Genomic DNA, 15,605 nt, shown 5'->3' with positions numbered 1-15,605 from the left:
AGGCATGTCGATGGCACAAACAAACAAAAATTTTGTGGCCAGCTGTCTTTGCTGGTACGGTACAGTACGGGACAGATACGGGATAGCGCCAGGCGTGACACAAACAAACAAACACACAAACAAACACCAAATTAAAGCTGTGTGGACCCTGGCTAGCGCCAGACGTTACTGAAGTAACGTCTTCTGCATAGCTACAGGAATAAAGACAACTAGTTACTTTTGTCGCAAGCGGCTAGCCTGTCGCGCGCGCGAGACTCATCATGGGCGCGCTGGAGCTCCGGAGCTGCAGCAAATGCGAAGCGCGACACACGAGCGCGACCCAAACTGTGTCACGTGTGTGTCGAATCTGACCGTCGATTATTTATTTTCGTTCTACTCGACAATTCCAAAAATCAGTGCCATTGGCTTTAGCTTTGCCCTTGAACTTGAAATCTCGTGCCTTATTCTTTCCTGGGGACTGGTGTAGGATATTGAACGGGCGGAGTTACCGCCGGGATGATGGATGAAGGAGATGATGGCCTAAACTTGGCTGCGCTCATTCTCATTTTCGCGTGGCCTGCCACTAGTGTTTCGCAGATTCACAAAGGGTGTCACAGGCATAGCTGGAGGAAGAAAGGTGAGAGAATCGGTTGCACAGTGCAGATCAACCCAACCATTTGGTTGTTTTAATTTTACTTCGCGCAGTCAAACGGGATGACCACCCAATAAAATTTCCGAACGTGACATTTTTTTAATTTATTGATTTTCCCGCATTATACCACAGTTTGTTGTTCAGGTTATTTCGCTTCAACTTTTGAGGTATGAATTCCTTAACTTTAGACTCGAAATGCAAGCTACATACTGACCAGGCTGTGTCAACATCAGGTCACGGCTTGTTTGACTTTGTCCGTTAGGCCGTGTTTGCATAGACAGTTAAAGATTGTGTTGGTCGTGTGTCGGGGGTATTGTCCCCGCCGAAACTGAATGCAAGTTTAAGAAAGACTAGGTCTAGTGAGTTATGATCAGAAGTGTCCTGTGGGTCTAGCCCTCAGCCCCTCTGCAGATCTGCGGCAAGCAGTAAACTATATTTACACCAAAAAGCGCAAAACAAGACTTGATTTTTTACGCGGCTCTTTTCACCGTGATAATTATTGTACACGTGTTATGAAAATTTGAAATACTCATTGCAACTGGTGGGTGAATCATTCAAAAATGCAAACGTGCTCGCTGTTGAGTGCAGCCATGTGAATCCACACAGTCACGTTTTCTCGTAAATCACTCGCCGTAAAACGTGCATGTGGCTGTCGTGTGAATCGCCTATAACCGACTGTCCACAGTTGTCGAAGTATTTTCCAGCACTCACTGTACTTTATTAGAGAGGTTGCGCATAACGTAGTTACGTTAGTTAAAAAAATGTAGTCGATCTACGGAAAGTCTTACGTAAACTGCATGCGCATCTGGGTTCCGCCATACGAAGTTTTCAAATCATAGCAGACTCAGCGGAGGACGTTCAGGTTGGTTGTAACTCTTGAGTTTCATGCCGTTAGGCAATCATCAGACAATTGATACTCGGGTCTACCTAACAGTGAGTCAGTATGCTTATAAATACATAGGGCCACAAGCATAAACAAATTTAGCGCTAAATCTGGTGTAAGGTATGGGGAGAACAGCTGGCGCGGGCCACGGCGCGACAGTATAAGCGCCAGGAGAGTGGCAGGCAACAGGCAGGTGTGAGCATGAAAGCGCGGAAAGAGGCGATGGGGAGGCAGTGTACAGCAGATGGGTGGAGGTGCCAGGAGGATGGCGGGCAATGGGCCAGTGAGATCGCTAGGGGGTCTTTGGGTGATGGGCAGGCGTGGGCGTACTATTGACATCATGGATGTGTCCTCACAACAAGGCTCCACCATGAGCATGGCAAACTTTACAAAGTAAGCCTTTCAGTGCAAGTCTTGGTGGCATGGTGTCTTTTGGGTGTTTTCTTAGGTTCCAAGAGACATGGAGCTACATTGTGTGTTTATGTGTGTGTGTGTGTGTGTACGCGTGCATGTGTGTGTGTGTGCGTGTGTGTACGAGTGCATGTGTGTGTGTGTGCGTGTGTGTGTGTGTGTACGCATGTGTGTGTGTGTGTGCGTGTGTGTGTGTGTGTGTGTGTGTTTGGCGCACGCCATGTACTCTCTTGTGCAGGTGCTACACGAATGCGAAACGTGAGCACTCCTACATACACTTGAGAGGATCAAAAGCGTTTCTGCTGTAACTCTGAGTTTCACGGTTTTAACCGATCATCAGACAGCAACTTGGACTACAATTTTGTGAAGATATGATTGATATAGGCTGCAATCAATCAATCCTATGCATGTAACGTTACATCTTATCTGTTGTATCCGGGCAGTCCGGGACCGGGGGCTCTGCCCTTCATTTGGAAATGTTCGTAATCATGTACATCTTGATGTGGAAGGCACGTAGATCTGGCATATTACGTCACTCCTGGTATTTCCACAAATTGGTAGAAAAGTAGTAATATATCCACTAAAACTCACTCACAGGGTTCCCCGTAAACCAAGATGCCCGTAACTTGGAGGTCCGGATAGGAGCCGTGAGAAATGAGTGCACTGTAGTTGAGCACTCCACTGCACTACTGTCTCCCCTGTATGCCGTGTTGGGGGGTTTGGTGGGCGTTTGAGGCTCATGTCATACATGATCATGCTTAGGCTCGTTTTGAGAAAGTATGGATTTTTAACTCCTGATTGGTTTGTGCAATGTGTTTATATTGGTTTATCATTGCCCCATCACAAGCTGTATAGTATGTATTCGCAACCGTGTACGAATTGCTCATTTGTCTTTTCTTCTTCCTACTGCTTGCTTGCTGCGGCTGCTATTGCTGTTGTTGTTGTTGTTGTTGTTGTTGTTGTTGTTGTTGTTGTTGTTGTTGTTGTTGTTGTTGTTGTATTTGTTGTTGCTGTTGTTGTTGTTGTTGTTGCACGCAGGTACGTCATTTGAATTGGGTGGACTTGGAGTGGCCGGAAATATTGCGCGCTTTGCAGCAGGAGGCCACCAACCGACTGGTCGACATGAAATATCCCAAAGTGCAAAAGTATGTGTTTTGTTTGTTCTTGTTGATGGTGCTGCTGCTGCCGCCGGTGTTGCTGTTACTGGCCGACTGCTGGTGCTGTTGATAGTACTCCAGGTGTAGCTGCGCTATTGCTGGTGCTTGTGGTGCTGCTGCTGTTGTTGGCTTACTGATTGTGCTGCTGTTGCTGTTGCTGTTGCTGGCTGCCCTACTGCTGGTGGTTGTGCTGGCGCTGCTGTTGCTGGTCTTCTGTTGTTGTTGGCTTACTGATTGTGTGGCTGTTGCTGTTGCTGGTCTACTGCTGTTACTTGTGCTGTTGCTGTTGCTGGCTTACTGATGGAGCTGGTTTTGTTGTTGCTGGTCTCCTGCTGTTGCTTGTGGTGATGTCGTGCTGTCACAGGTACTGCCTGATGAGCGTCGATGGCTGCTACACAGATTTCCGTATCGACTTTGGTGGCACATCCGTCTGGTATCATATGCTCAAGGGTGGAAAGGTCAGCATTCCCTGTCTGTTTGTCTGCACGCCTGTCTGTTTTTGTGTCACACACATGCACACAGTATATAGATGGACGATGGGTGTAGATACAGACATACATCTGTCTGTCTGTCTGTATGTCTGTTTATCTGTCTGTCTGTTTATCTGTCTGTCTGTCTGTTTCTCTACCCATCATCCATCCGTACTTGTATGTATATTTACCTCTCTGTCCATCCTTCTGACTGACAAGCTCCTTATAATCACGAATGTGTCTTGTAGCAGAACCTGAGAAGGAAGTGGAATGAGAAGAAGAAAGCTGGCATTGGCTTAAGTGTACAGCATTTCACTGATTAGAAGTCGCACTTGATGATAAGTCGCAACAGGTCTGAGCCAAGTTGTTTCAATACAGTACATATTACGTAGGAAGAAGTCACGCTCGATTGTAAGTCACACCGCCTTCTTTTACCTGTTCATTGGTTGAGGGAAAGATGCAAACGGGAAAACGTCTGAAGAAAAAATTGACTGGCGCCACCAGGACTCGAGCCAGGGGCCTTCACTTGAGGGCAGCGGTGCTCTAACCCTTCTGTTGCAAACCACCAGTTCTCAAGTGGGAAAGGCCTTCTCGCTTATGGCATTGTATTCATTGCAATGTTGTATTGCGACTCGGCCGTAGCGCTGATGTTGGTGCATGGCATACGCTATATGCGCTGTGTGTAGTTTACAGTATACGCTGTAATGTCATGTTTTATATGTGTATGTTTTTCATACACATCTACACTGTTTTGCATGCTATAAATACCTGCTGCTGTTATTACTGTTCAGTATTGTTATAGTCCATCGAAGTCAAATATACTGTCAAGAATAAAATAGTTGTCCTCGTGCCGTGTGGTCGTTCGTTCCTGACACTTTAGAGAACCAGAGGTTTCACAACACCTTCTTTGCCGTTGAGGTTCAGTGTAAAAACGTGTGACTAACTCTACTGTTTACAATGCGGCCGTGTGTGTGTGTGTGTGTGTGTGTGTGTGTGTTTGTGTGTGTGTGTGTGTGTGTGTGCGTGCGTGCGTGCGTGCGTGCGTGCGTGCGTGCGTGTGTGTGCGTGTGTTTGTTGTGCACTGCAGGTTTTCTGGCTGATTCCTCCGACCCCAATCAATCTTCAGATCTATGAGCAGTGGGTGTTGTCCGGTAAACAGCAGGATATCTTCCTGGGTGACATGGTCGAGACGTGTGCCCGCGTCGAATTGAACCAGGCTGGACTTTTGTCATTCCTACTGGTGAGTGAGTGTGTGTAAGTGTGTGTATGTGTGTGTATGTGTGTGCCAGCTAGTTCGGTTGGTGGGTGCACTTATGCCTGATTGTGTAGGGTCTGTTGCCAACAGGCTCGGCTGCTTGAAGGTGTAATGTGTGTGTGTGTGTGCATGTATGTGTGCAGCTGTGTGGTGGATACCAGGCTAAAAATAGTGGCGGTCAATTCATCAGCCTTGCAAGCTGTTGAATGGTGTAATCCCAGCACAAGTTGCTATGTCTAACATAGATGTTCGCTATCATCGCTTCCGCGATGGGCAGGTCTGAGGTCTGAGGTGTGTGTGTGTGTGTATGTGTGTGTGTGTGTGTGTGTGTGTGTGTGTGTGTGTGTGTGTGTGTGTGTGTTTGTTCGTTGACAGGCTGGATTCATGCAGTTCACACTCCTGTGGATTCGCTAGTGTTTGGTGGAAACTTTCTGCACAGTTTCAACATAAGCGGTCAGCTTGCCGTGGCGGACATTGAAGAAACTACTAAGGTACGTGAGCTGTGCTGTGCATGTCTGTCATATCTTCTACAACTCTACCACGCCAATGCCTTGTGTGAGCTTTCCAAGGCTTGCAGTTGTGCATGAAGGTTTCTGTTTTGTTATGCTCCTACGTCGTTCATCGATGTTGCCGTGGAACTGTGTGTGTATGTGTGTGTCTCTCTCTTTCTTTCTCTCTCTCTCTCTCTCTCTCTCTCTCTCTCTCTCTCTCTTTCTCTCTCTCTCTCTCTCTCTCTCTCTCTCTCTTTCTCTCTCTCTCTCTCTCTCTCTCTCTCTCTCTCTCTCTCTCTCTCTCCATCTCCCTCTCTCCATCTCCGTACACTTCACTTTGTACCACTATGATTCCCTCTGTGTCTTAAAAATACAAAATGTGGGGAATCGATCTCCGTGTGGCCGCGGCTGTTGAATTTATTTTCCTGAGAACGAGAAAGTATTCTGTCTCTGCTGCTATGTCCTTTGTCGATGTGATTTCGACGTGAGCTGCGGGTCATTCGCGTTGTTTTTAGACGCGCGAGCCAAATAACGCGAGCTGAACTTTCGCGTCACATCAGAAATAACGTGAATCTTAACCTCTCTAATAAAAGCTCAATATCGAAGATGTGTATATGCAATATTTATGTTTGTACCATCATCAACAATAATAGAAAACAGGATCACTGCACTTCGGAGTATCCAAACATAAATATGTAGTTATCCTGTCAAGCAAGATTACATAACCCCGTGTACTCTTGTGTCAAAGCACAGGATCTTATTCTTACAAGGGAAGAGGCTGCACAGTACACGTATTATCACAATTTATCAGACGTATTCGGAATCTGTGGTGGACAAAGCCCCATTAGACCTTGTACAGACTAGTGCAAAGAAAAACGTGTGATGCGTTGATTCGCCGTACACATGTCGTAATAATCACTGGTGCGTGGAACATTGCATCATAAAAATGACGTCAACTTGAAATTCTGTGGTGACAGCAGGGTGTGCGGGAGTTTCACACTCTTCGGGGGTTATATACTCTAATTTCAGAAATTTTAGGTGCTCACTATTTTTCACTATGAGGGCAAAAGGCCAGGTTAGGCGAACAGAACTTTTAGGTGCAGAGAAGCAGTTCCCTATTGGATTATGTGTGTTAGTGTTTGTTCGGTGTATTGAAACTTTAGGTATGAAACAGACGCACCAAACGTACCGAAAAAAAAGTACACCAACAATTTGTGATATTACAGTACTCTTGTTGTTGGGTGTTGCCGGTTGAATGCTGTTCACGACAGCTATCCTATGCCTAAATATGGGCTTGTATATTCTGATTGTCTGATCGCTGACAGATACGGACGCAGCGAAGCTCTCTCCTGCGTCCGCATGCGCCGAGATCCCACTGCTGTCAACGGATGACACTGCAGCCCAGTCGCCAGCGACGGCGGCAGCTGCTGCTGCTGCTGCTGCTTCGTCAGGAGATGGGAACAGCTCACAAGGCGGCAAGCCACCTCCATCACCGCCATCCTGCCTGCTCTCGGTCATGGCCTGTCTCAGCTCGTATGAGATTGATGGCTTGCGATGGCTGCTGGCCGAGCTGAACGTTTCCACGACGATGGTGAGGGTGTGTCCCGAGGAGCTGGGGGATCCTGGGGAGCTCATGTCGACCGTGGAGGTAAGTTGTCGTGTGTGATGTGTGGGTAAAACCAAAGTTATCGAAAATAAATCTCCACCCAAATTTTCCGGTTTTACAGTAGCCTGTCTTCAGGGACATACATAACTATTGGCGTAGATTTGCTTAATCTTTATGCCTTGTATTCTCTTGTCAAATGTACACCGTAGATTCTGTTGAACGAGTATGAAAGCCAGTATTCTCCTCTGCAATGTACAAGCATTTTCCTGTGCAATGTATGCTGTATATTCTGTTGAATGAGTATGAATTCTCCTGTGCAACGTGCGCTGTAGATTCTGTTGAACGAGTATGAAAGCCGGTTTCGCGAGGACAAGGCCACTGGACATTTTATGCTCATACCGGGAATACAATCTGAGGTATGGTGTGGTGAATTGCTGTGTGGTACTGCTGCTGCTGCTATTGCTGCTAATAGTGCAGCTATTGCTGCTGCTGCTTCTGCTGTTGCTGATGTTGCTCTCCTCTCCATCCCCACCATCTGCCTGTGGAATATTTGACAGTGGCAACATGTACATGTACATGTAGTAACAGGTATATGTTCATGGTGTTTCTTTCCTTCTGCGTGTGTAGAATCTGCGTGTGTCGCCCGCACCAATACCTGACAACATTGTGAAAATAGTTGCAGTTGAAACAGAGATTGTATGCAAGTCCTCAGCTGCTACTGCATCTCCAAGAAAGACAGCAGGTAAGCTACAATGACAGGGGCGTCACAGGGCGGTTGGGAGTGGTACAACGGGGGTGTCCCCCGGGAGAAAAAAATTCGGATTTTTCGGCCAACAGGGCACGTTTTACCGCTCTACAGCCACAAAGGAGGGTTCTCCTAGCACTTATCAGACAACCCCACTCGTACTCCAGCTCCAAAAATACTTCTCATAGATTTTTTGGTCGTACTTCGTAGGTAGCCAAAGCAAAAAGGAAGCCATTGCCCTCGAAAAAATCGCAAAATCCAAAGTACAAGCGTGCTGCTTGCTGCACGTTCTAGCGCCAGCCGCTGTGCAAAAACGTATGTTATTACCACAATGACGATGATATTGCTTTCACAACAATGACCACAACCTCACTGGATTATCAGAATGAGCAGTGACACAGCCTTACTGCTCCAAGTAGGATTTAGAAGAGAGTGAAGGGAGAGAAGACCGGGCCGGTCTAAGCAAGGAAGTAATCGGCATCAGAGGTGAGCACGCAGCATCGCAGATTGTCTCGAATTGCGCATCACACCAGCGGCAAAATTGCTCCTGTGCATGCAAGTGGATTTCCTTGCACTTCTCAGTTTGGGAAATGCTCGATTATGATAATTCTGCGTGCGAGTGCACTAGCCCTGAACATACATGTAGGTGACCCGTTTGTGGTGTCTCATAGCCTACCTCACGACCTTCTGCTTTCTTTCTGCATCACTTGTATCTTGCAGGTATATCATCTCGTGACGACCACATTGAAGTCTGAATTTGAAGTGCGAAGATGCTTCAGCAACCACATCGTACTTTTCCATTGCTTTCATTGTGCTTCTACTGTGCATGTGTGTAACTTGTGGGGTATACATGTGATGACATTGTATGCTGGCGACACGGTCAGATTTTGTCCATGCGTGTAACGTACACCTGCATGTTATGCATCGATAAGGATCTGCCACTTGCGATCCTGGGACAAGTATGAGGTCAGCTTTATCTTGTGTGGGCTGTACCAGATTGCTGTTCACTTTTCTATCTGTTGGATATGTGACTTTCTGCAAGTCTCTGGTGTATGGTGGCCACTTCTTTTCTTGTCAATTTGTATGATATTACATTCTGTATTCGCTGCTTCCATGGCGTGGTCTGCAAACTACAATCCTTGGGCAAATGTCATGTTTGCTATGTTGTGCTTTGGCCGTTAGCTTGTCTACACGTTGTAGTTGAATTATTTTGTTCCACAACTGACTTCCTGAAGTACGGTGGCCACTGCTTTGCATGGCATTTTACATGAAGAATTTCCTGTTTGTGTCGTGTGCATGTGCGTATGTGTGCCGTGTGTATCCGCGTGTTTGTGTGTATCTGTGTGCGGGGTAAGCGAGGTGGAGAGGGCTGGTATGTATCAGTGTGTTATCGTACTCTCATGCCTACATACAGTACATCGCGCGCGTGTTCATCATGTTTACCTTCCGGGTTGGGGTGGGGAGGGAACGGAAAAAGAACTGAAATTATCCATATAAAAATCGCTCTGTGAGCGCTTCTGAAAAACCTTTACTGGCGCTGCCCCGTCGTAAAAGTAAGAAATTAAAACTGGCCCATTAGAGAGGTTAAGATGCACGTTATTTCTGGATTGACGCGCAATTTCACGTCTAATTTGGCGTAAAACTCCAAATTTCGACGTGAGCAGCAGGTCGCTCGCATTGATTTTTCGACGTGCGAGCAAATAACGCGAGCTGAACTTTCGCGTCACGTCAGAAATAACGTTCATCTTAACCTCTCTATTGTACCCCAAATGTGAACTGATTCACCTAAATCGCGAATGACGGGACCCGAAGTCACCAATAGCACGAGGTCGGGAGGGCAGAGGTTCACAGCACATCATAGGGTAACACCATCACTAGTGCATGGTATCAGTGGCAGTGTAACTTTGCTAGTCACATAGTTACTTCCATCGGATATCCAACATGGGAGTTCATCGACGACCATGGCCTGTGGACCAGCGTCCCCAGCTGCATCCACAGGTAGGAACCGGATTGATTGATTGATTTTATTTGAATTTGCGAGACCAAACGAGCAGCAGGAGTGCTCAATAACAGGGTAGCGAATGGTTGAGTTGTGCTATGTGACAATGTAGTGTGTGCGGAGGCCCAATACGATGTAAGGGGATGGGAGGAGAGAAGGCCAGCGGAGAGTCAAACTCAGAAGAGGGAGGAGAGAATAACTGAAGTACACATTTACTGTGCGAATTCAAATAAACCAGACACACAGCAAAACGAGTACACAGCTCACGAGAATAAAGAGGACTGGAGCACAGAATTGAACTGCTGAAGTACACAGCTGACGAGAATAAAGACAGGAGCACAGAAATGAACGGGAGGCAGTCTAGGCAGAGCTGGTTGTGGGTCAAGCCGGAGCCATATGCTGACGATCCATATATCAAATCCGGCATGATAACAGATAGGAAGTACTTGCTTCGACTAGCTAGAGTGAAGCAGCGTCGCGCCCGCCACAGACTACCGATCTTCCTAGCAGTGCGTGAGATGCACCGGTCAACTTGCGGTTGCCAGGCCATTTGTTCATTGATTAAGACGATGAGGTATTTCGCGCTGGTGGTGTGCGGAAGGACATCATTTCGACAGCGTACAACCACGTCCGGCTGCTGCCCACTGCTGCTGGTAAAAACCAATACATTGCTCTTCGTTGCATTTCATACAAGACCACGGAGCGTCCAGCCTACTTGAGAGGGAGGTAACCGCCAAGCTGAGCGCATCAGACACCTCTTGCGCTGTCCGTCTTGCACATGTCAGGGCGATGTCATCCGCAAACTGCAGTGATGATGCGGCGCAGATTCCGAGGGGATATCTCTGGTGTATGGAGAACAGCATGGGTCCTAGTACAGAGCCCTGCGGCACACCACAAGTGCATCCCCGTGCTACTGCTGCGTTCGGGTCACGTCATTCGCGATTTACGTGGATCAGTTCACATTTGGGGGTACAATGAGCCACGGTTTTAATTTCTTACTTTTACGACGGGGCAGCGCCAGTAAAGGTTTTTCTGAACCGCTCACGTTCACAGAGCGGTTCAAGTAATATGGATAATGTAAATAATACTCAATATGCTACCTGTGGTGTGGTGCAAGCTCAGCACTGAGCTAAATCAAACAATGCTACATACAGCCTACACAGCCTCTGATGGCCCTCTATACAGTGCTGCGATGGCAGAACTTCTGAAGTTCACATCACCTTTCTTCCTCCAGCTATGCCCGTGACACCCTTTGTGAATCAAACACTAGTGGCAGGCCACGCGAAAATGAGAATGCGCGCAGCCAAGATTCGGCCATCATCTCCTTCATCCATTATCCCGGCGGTCACTCCGCCCGTTCAATATCCAACACCAGTCCCCAAGAAAGAATAAGGCACGAGATTTCAAGTTCAAGGGCAAAGCTAAAGGCTAAAGCCAATGAATGGCACTGATTTTTGGAATTGTCGAGTAGAACGAAAAATAATCGAAGGCGATCTTGACGGTCAGATTCGACACACACGTGACACAGTTTGGGTCGCGCTCGCGCGTGTGTCGCGCTTCGCATTTGCTGCAGCTCGAGCGCGCCCATGATGAGTCTCGCGCTTGCGACAGGCTAGCCAAAAGTAACACGTTTAATAGTAGTTAAAGGGGCACTCCGGCTTCATTTTCGACGCCGAGTTTTCGATGCCAAGACGAAGGTAGGTGAAAGAGAAGACCCCTCGAACAAGAACGAGTCTCCAGAAGCGATCGAGTCTAGCAGGAAGACGACTTTTGAATTTCGCCGAGCGAGCGCTGATGACGTAATGAGGGATTAGCTTGCCAGTGGAAATGCATCTGCGCACATACATTTCACATACTTTTTGGCCAATTTTCAATCGAAGAGGAGGTTGTTTTCTATGTTCTCTCAACGTCGTGAGCGATCCCGTCTTCTATACCCATCCAGGTACCCTGAAGGTCCTCCAGAGGAGAATTTATCTCCAACGAAGCGTTGTTGATCCGCTAAATTCGTCTCGAGACATATTCACCCAGTGCAGTGCTGATAAATGTAGAATGTTGAATCTGTGATAATTGTCTACGATGGAGAGAGAGGTTGATAGCCGCTGTCGCAGGGAAAGTGAAGCTGCTGGAAGTAACAACGGGGGAGCTTGTTAGCATCACATGTGCATCCAGACTTCAAAGCAGCTTGACGGAATCGGGAGTACTGACTATTTGTCTCGCCCTCAGTTTAGTGAATTTTATGACCAGAAAATTATTCGATCAGGATCCCTTCTACAAGATGTGTAGTACAGGTGATTTCTGAACTTGACGATATGGAGACCGACCAGTAGACCTACCAACAACGTGTACCTGCAGGAAATTCACCCAAGGCTATTGCTATCCTCGTCAGTGGCTGTTGTTTTTTAGTAAAAATATGTTCACTTCTCTCAACATACTCCTGCATGGCAGCAAGAAGGTGCGCTATGGAATTCAACGCCACAATCTTCGCCCAGCTGTGGATGAAGCATGGTCAAGTCATGGCAGTACATATACTTGAAACAGATGAGAAATTGAAGTTCATTTGTGATGGGAAGTTTGACAGCCCCAGTGACCGAGTCAAGCATTGTCTTTTGCCGTGGCACAAATTGCTGAAGAATCCGAGATGGTCTTGGAACTATGCACATGGATACTACTAGAAATAATGGTGGCATGAACCATTGTGGAATGGGACAGCTCACGGAGAATACTGGAATAGCTCAAGTATCTCTAAGTGATTGTAAATCCTGTTCTGGCTGATAGCTTCAGCCTGCTGCGCCCGTCCATGTACAATGATGGGAACATGCATTTCTGTTTTCTACATATTTGCCGGCTACTGTACTGTGGTATTACAGTTGCAGGTCCCTTATAAAAAATATGTTCAACCCCCTCCCACATACCCACATTATAAAAATGAACTAACAACTTCACTGTTGGACTCGCAGGCGGCTAGAGAGCAAAGGATTAATTTATAGCAAAGAAAAGGACCAGGGAACTACACGTAAATTACAAGTAGTTACGCTATAATGTCCACGAACAATTTCACTGTATTTGAAATAATTTTGTTTGATACCCTGAGAACTCTGAAACTTCGGAGCACTGTGGATTATATGTGGATACAACCGTTTTATGGAAGGAAAAGTGGAATAATTTCTAACACATTATTCAAATAATTATAGCACTGAATTGTTGGGATTGTGAGCACATTCCAATCAGCACTCTACATATGTATAAGCGGTGGAAATCGTTAGGAATAGGTCGTGAGTTGTCAGAGTGCTCCAGTATATGAGAGAATGTTTTGTTTGTCTAATCGACGGCTCGTTTGAAGCCAGAGTTGTTTGACTTGTTTCGGTCGACTTGATTCTAGATAGTAGTCGAAGGAGTACTATGAAGTACACACCACACGTTGTCCGTAAGGTATCTCGTGAGAATTCTGTCGGTACACATCAGGTATCAGCTTGGAAAGATGGATCCTCTCATTTCTTGAAAGCCTGCCTAGTTGGACTGTGGCTCCAGCGATTCCCTTCTCAGAGCAGATACCATACCCAATACCGTCAATGCATATTGGACAGACCTGTATGCACAACAGAAATAGTGGAGAGAAATCTCTCAGCTCATGAACACGTCAGTGAAGTAACTGCCCCTGTTTGTGGCCATTAGTATAAACCTATCGACTATAAGAATAATGTGCAAACAAACTTCTATAACCACAGCTGGGGCCATGGAATTATAAACTTAGGGAACTGCCAATTCTGGTCTGAGCTGCGTTCGAGGCCTGCAATTCATGATGGTTATCGTATGTTGCATTGACCAGAGATCATATTATAAAACTTCCATGCCACATTGAAACATGCACCACTTTCGAGTACTTAGGTATCCCCCACCAAATGGGCATTCGTTCTCGGGGTGGCAGGCGTCACTATTCGTTATGCCTGGATCAGATTTCATTGACCCCAACTGTCATGAAGAATCATTTTTACTTTGACTGGATTTCAGTACAAGTTGTAGAACTGCAGAATCAATTTCGTTGTATTTGGGCAACCATTTGAATTTCACTACAAACGCTCTATTAGGAAAATAGATTTTTTTATAAAATGCATGTCCAAATTCCACATCTACCCAAATCGGAATACTTGATCACGTATTCAGTACTACACGGAATGTTTAGAAAACGCCAGGGAATAGGAATTTGCTAACGAGAACTCCAGGCCAGGGTACTAGCATACGAACAAAACAAGATAAAAACTCACCAGTGTACTTGTAGTAGTTCATGTCGGTGTAATATTCACGATAAGCACCGAGGCACCCTCCGATTTGGTCAAGCTGCTTTGAAGTCTGGTTGTTCAGGTGATACAAACGGGCTCCCCGTTGTTACTTCCAGCAGCTTCACTCTCCCTGCGACAGCGGCTATCAGCCTCTCCATCGTCAACAATTATCACAGATTCAACATTCTACATTTATCAGCACTGCACTGGGTGAATATGTCTCGAGACGAATTTAGCGGATCAACAACGCTTCGCTGGAGATAAATTCTCCTCTGGAGGACCTTCAGGGTACCTGGAAGGGTATAGAAGACGGGATCGCTCACGACGTTGAGAGAACATAGAAAACAACCTCCTCTTCGATTGAAAATTGGCCAAAAAGTATGTGAAATGTATGTGCGCAGATGCATTTCCACTGGCAAGCTAATCCCTCATTACGTCATCAGCGCTCGCTCGGCGAAATTCAAAAGTCGTCTTCCTGCTCGACTCGATCGCTTCTGGAGACTCGTTCTTGTTCGAGGCGTCTTCTCTTTCACCTACCTTCGTCTTGGCATCGAAAACTCGGCGTCGAAAATGAAGCCGGAGTGCCCCTTTAAACAGTTTCCTCTGAGACAAAAATGCAATAATGGTGTACTAGCTGTGCTAGTACTTGTTAGCAACAATCCGAACTAGCGCACTAGGCCTTTCCGGATTATGTGTTTGCATATTTTTGCATTTTGGGGGTCAAAATGCATTTTGTCCATTTTGACCCACTTTGGGCCAGGGAGTCGTAAAATACCGGTATTTTACGACTCCCTACAAGCGATAGGTACTTCACGATCACCATGATTCATCATTTGAATGATCACCATGGTGCCAAATGTCACGCGACTAGCAGTCGCCATTTTGTTACCATGGCAACGATGGCATTTTTTGTGCTTTTTGGGTAAAATTTTGCATTTTCTTTAGAAAAAAATTTGATTTATAGGGTTTTTTCAAAACACTTTCCATTTCCATTTTAGACCAAGAAAAAACGCATAATCCGGAAAAGCCTATACTAGCGCACACACTGCACTGCATTGCTTTGTACTGCATTCAAGACTGACGTCATGCGCTTTGTTTTGCTGCGTAATCACAAATGGCACCAGCCCATTTTTGCGGAAAAGAGCCAAAAGTAACACGTTTAATAGTAGTTAAACAGTTTCCTCTGAGACAAAAATGCAATAATGGTGTACTAGCTGTGCTAGTACTTGTTAGCAACAATCCGAACTAGCGCACACACTGCACTGCATTGCTTTGTACTGCATTCAAGACTGACGTCATGCGCTTTGTTTTGCTGCGTAATGACAAATGGCACCAGCCCATTTTTGCGGAAAAGAAAAACAAATCTTGCTTGCCCTGTTGTGCTCTTCCAGACAACGGATCGTGCTTCAGCAGTGTTTCTTTTCCTTTCGTAGCTTTGCTGCCAGCCCGAGTGTCACCTCGACACTGTATTTCTTCAGTATGTCTGACCTTACTGTCGACACTGTCAAGGCAATGCCTTGCCAAGCCCTCCGCGGCGAGCCTTCTCAGCGCGGCTTGAATCCGAAAGGAAACTTACCGGTAGTAAAAGTATTTTACAGGACCGTTTGCTGGCACAACTAGCCCTTGGTAGTGAGGTCTGCTCCGGCCAGGAGAACCAGCAACATGACAGTGCGGACACGG

At 46.4% G+C, this 15,605-nt stretch overlaps 2 protein-coding genes across 2 annotated transcripts; both read left to right on the top strand.

Annotated features, from left to right (window-relative positions):
• The first annotated feature begins 258 nt into the window (after positions 1 to 258).
• LOC135820734 (lysine-specific demethylase 2A-like) lies at positions 259 to 6,613 on the top strand. Its single transcript, XM_065333738.1, has 6 exons — positions 259 to 616; positions 2,164 to 2,183; positions 2,964 to 3,070; positions 3,447 to 3,540; positions 4,640 to 4,792; positions 5,183 to 6,613. Exons 1-6 carry the CDS (start codon positions 496 to 498, stop codon positions 5,219 to 5,221), a joined length of 534 nt encoding a protein of 177 aa, XP_065189810.1. The 5' UTR covers positions 259 to 495; the 3' UTR covers positions 5,222 to 6,613.
• Positions 5,676 to 8,915, top strand: LOC135820633 (uncharacterized). The gene is made up of 5 exons (XM_065333668.1): positions 5,676 to 5,694; positions 6,624 to 6,946; positions 7,237 to 7,320; positions 7,532 to 7,646; positions 8,370 to 8,915. Exons 1-5 carry the CDS (start codon positions 5,676 to 5,678, stop codon positions 8,402 to 8,404), a joined length of 576 nt encoding a protein of 191 aa, XP_065189740.1. The 3' UTR covers positions 8,405 to 8,915.
• The last annotated feature ends 6,690 nt before the right edge of the window (positions 8,916 to 15,605 follow it).

The sequence above is a fragment of the Sycon ciliatum genome, chromosome 7, assembly GCF_964019385.1.
Source record: "Sycon ciliatum chromosome 7, ocSycCili1.1, whole genome shotgun sequence".
NCBI classification, from domain to species: Eukaryota; Metazoa; Porifera; class Calcarea; order Leucosolenida; family Sycettidae; genus Sycon; species Sycon ciliatum.
Note: the sequence above shows the minus strand (reverse complement) of the source record. Positions and strands in the feature narration are given on the sequence as shown.